The 2,458-nt window shown below is 54.8% G+C and overlaps 1 protein-coding gene across 1 annotated transcript in view; it reads right to left on the minus strand.

The window, feature by feature from the left end:
- Positions 1–843: 843 nt before the first annotated feature.
- RD3 (retinal degeneration 3) overlaps positions 844–2,458 on the minus strand; it is a 2,436-nt gene continuing 821 nt past the window's right edge. Inside the window, exon 2 of the mRNA XM_003800516.1 lies at positions 844–1,215. Coding sequence (XP_003800564.1) covers positions 924–1,215 — 292 coding nt within the window. The 3' untranslated portion in view covers positions 844–923. The remainder of the gene's footprint in view (positions 1,216–2,458) is intronic.

Raw genomic sequence — 2,458 nt, forward strand, 5'->3', positions numbered from 1 at the left:
TAAAGGACAGTGAAGCCTGTAGGAAGCTCTTCTAGAACATTTCATTCCGGGGCCTCAGTTAGGGTTTGGGCATCACTTCCTGGGGAAAGCTAGAGAGCAAGTGTGACTTCCTGTCGGGAGAGGTGAGCTCTTTAGAGCAGTAAGGCTGGGAGGAGCCCCTAGATTGTCTGGATCTTACCTGATGGCATTGTGAGGTGGAGTAACAGGCATCCTGCCTCCTCCCCCAGCTACTGTTCTCGAAAAGCAGCTTAGACCCTCACCCTAAAGCCAAGGAAGGGGCCGAGTCAGGCCACAAGTAGGTAGAGATGTAACCTTTGGATCTGTCCCATCACAGCCCAGGATTCAGGGACTCAGGGGCAGAGACTGTGCAGGAATAATTTCACTGGCCATGGGGACCTCGCTGAAATTTAAGGCAGAAGTGTGTCCCTCCTGGGGACGCAGTTTCCTCATTGACTAGCTGAAGGGAGTGGACCTGCTGGTCTCTTTGGTCCCTTCCAGCTCTGCCAACCTGCCAGGCTGTGGTGAGCAGAGAGTGAAGACCATCTGACAGGCCCCTTACTATTACTGGGGAGTAGGGGTGAATGGGGCATCCCTGGAGTTAGGATGAGAACTCAGGTCTTGCAAAAAGAAAGGGCAACTCTCCCCTTTACAAGCAGAAGCAGGAGATGGGGCTGGGGCTGTGGTCTATCCGCCAAGACCTTGAATCTTCCAGTTAGGGAGGGGAGACTCCTGCAGGAGGACAGGGGCCCATGCAGCTCCATGCCCCAACTCAACTTTGTGACCAGAGGAAGAGGATGGGGTGGGGAAGAGTTTGCTCCATCTTACAGCAGCGTCTTGGGATGTGTGAGGGAGGTTCCAGGACCCGGCGGCCCATCATGCCCTCCCGCAGGTGGCTCAGCTCCTGAGCAGGAGAGGGGTGGGGGTCAGTCGGTTTTGGGCGCCCGGAACTCGGGCATGCTCCAAGTCCGGAGTGGCGGCTGTGCGTCCCGCTCCACGTCCTCGGAGATGGTCCGAATGTCGCTGGCGAACGGGGAGATGCGCGCGCGGGTCTTGAAGGTGGCCAGGCTGCCGCGGGGCCGCAGGCTCCACTGCCGAGTCAGCTTGTGGGCTTCCTCCTCCTGCTTCATCCTCTCCAGGACTTCCTGCAGCACCGAGCGGAAGAGCCGGGACACCTCCTGCACCTCGGGCTCCTGCTCCGCCATCAGCTGCCGGAACCTGGAAGGGAGAGGAAGGTCGCGGCGGGACCGCTCAGAGGCTGCAGCGAACCCGGAGCCTAGCCGACCTCTCACCCGGGTTACCTGAGACAGCCACCAGCTCAGCTCCCATTTAGACCATTCCGCCCTGCTCCCGGAGTGAATCAGGAGCCACTCCGCGTTCTGCTACCGGTTGGGGCAATCCTGAGTTCAAATCCTAGCTCTGCCATGTCTGGCCTTCATGAGCCTCAGCTTCCTAGTCTGTAAACTGAGGCAGTAGCTCCCTTTTTGTGCACTATGTAAAGGTCTTGACACTTAACCTAAGGCTGTCCATGCCAGAGCATGAAGGTGAGCCCCCTCTTCCTGCCCCCACTGTGGCCCTACCTTATGTAAGTCTTGCTGGCTCCCCCCACCCCCTTCTTCACCGACTGGCCAACATGACCTCTATGAGACAGGTGTCTGATCATGCCACTGCCCTGGATATTCCTTCCGCAGTGCCTGTAACTTTCTGGTTGAGGTGAGCCATTTGCCATGCACAGGGGTCCCCTGCTACTTCCCAGACGACCCTGCACTCTGACCACATGTGCCACTCCATGTCTTTACATAGAGCTCAAGAACTAACTTTAGGAAGTCTGTTTAATACCAGGTTCCCTCCACCAGACTGAGAGCTGGGACTTCTCAAACTTCTCATCGGTGACATAAGACCAGAAATGAGGCAGGACAATGGTGACCACAAGTGTCCCCAGCCATCCCTCACTTCCAGTTTGGCTTCCCAGCCCAGATTTCCTCAGCAGCAGCACCACCTGGGACTTGGCCCCACCCCTGTCCCCAGGTGCTTCTGCAAAGGAGGCTCTTTGGAAGGCTTCCCTGGGGTAAAATAAAAGAATGGTAGAGGGTAAGATTCTCAGCCTAGGGGAGGGAAAGGGAAGAGGTGGTAAAAAGACTACTGAACCAAAGGAGTGTAGCTGGGGCTGAAGGAGAGGCGCTTTTAAAGAGAATGGCAGGGAAAATGTGTACAATGGATGCAGGTGTTGGTTAAAGTGATGGGTGAGGGAAGCTTTGGGGAGACTAGGGAATTGTAAAATTTTATCCTAGGTGTGTACTCCTTTACAAGGAGAAAGGCAGATGAAGAACTTGAGTTACTTTGAAATTACTCTTCATTGTTTGGACAAGAAGAGCTCCTCTGACTTTGATATCATTCCAACTGAGACAGGCCATAGCTTACATATATAAGGCTACATTTATATTTGGGAATATTGTACCCA

Source organism: Otolemur garnettii, unplaced genomic scaffold, assembly GCF_000181295.1.
Source record: "Otolemur garnettii isolate 467f Iridium unplaced genomic scaffold, OtoGar3 scaffold00178, whole genome shotgun sequence".
Lineage (NCBI taxonomy): Eukaryota > Metazoa > Chordata > Mammalia > Primates > Galagidae > Otolemur > Otolemur garnettii.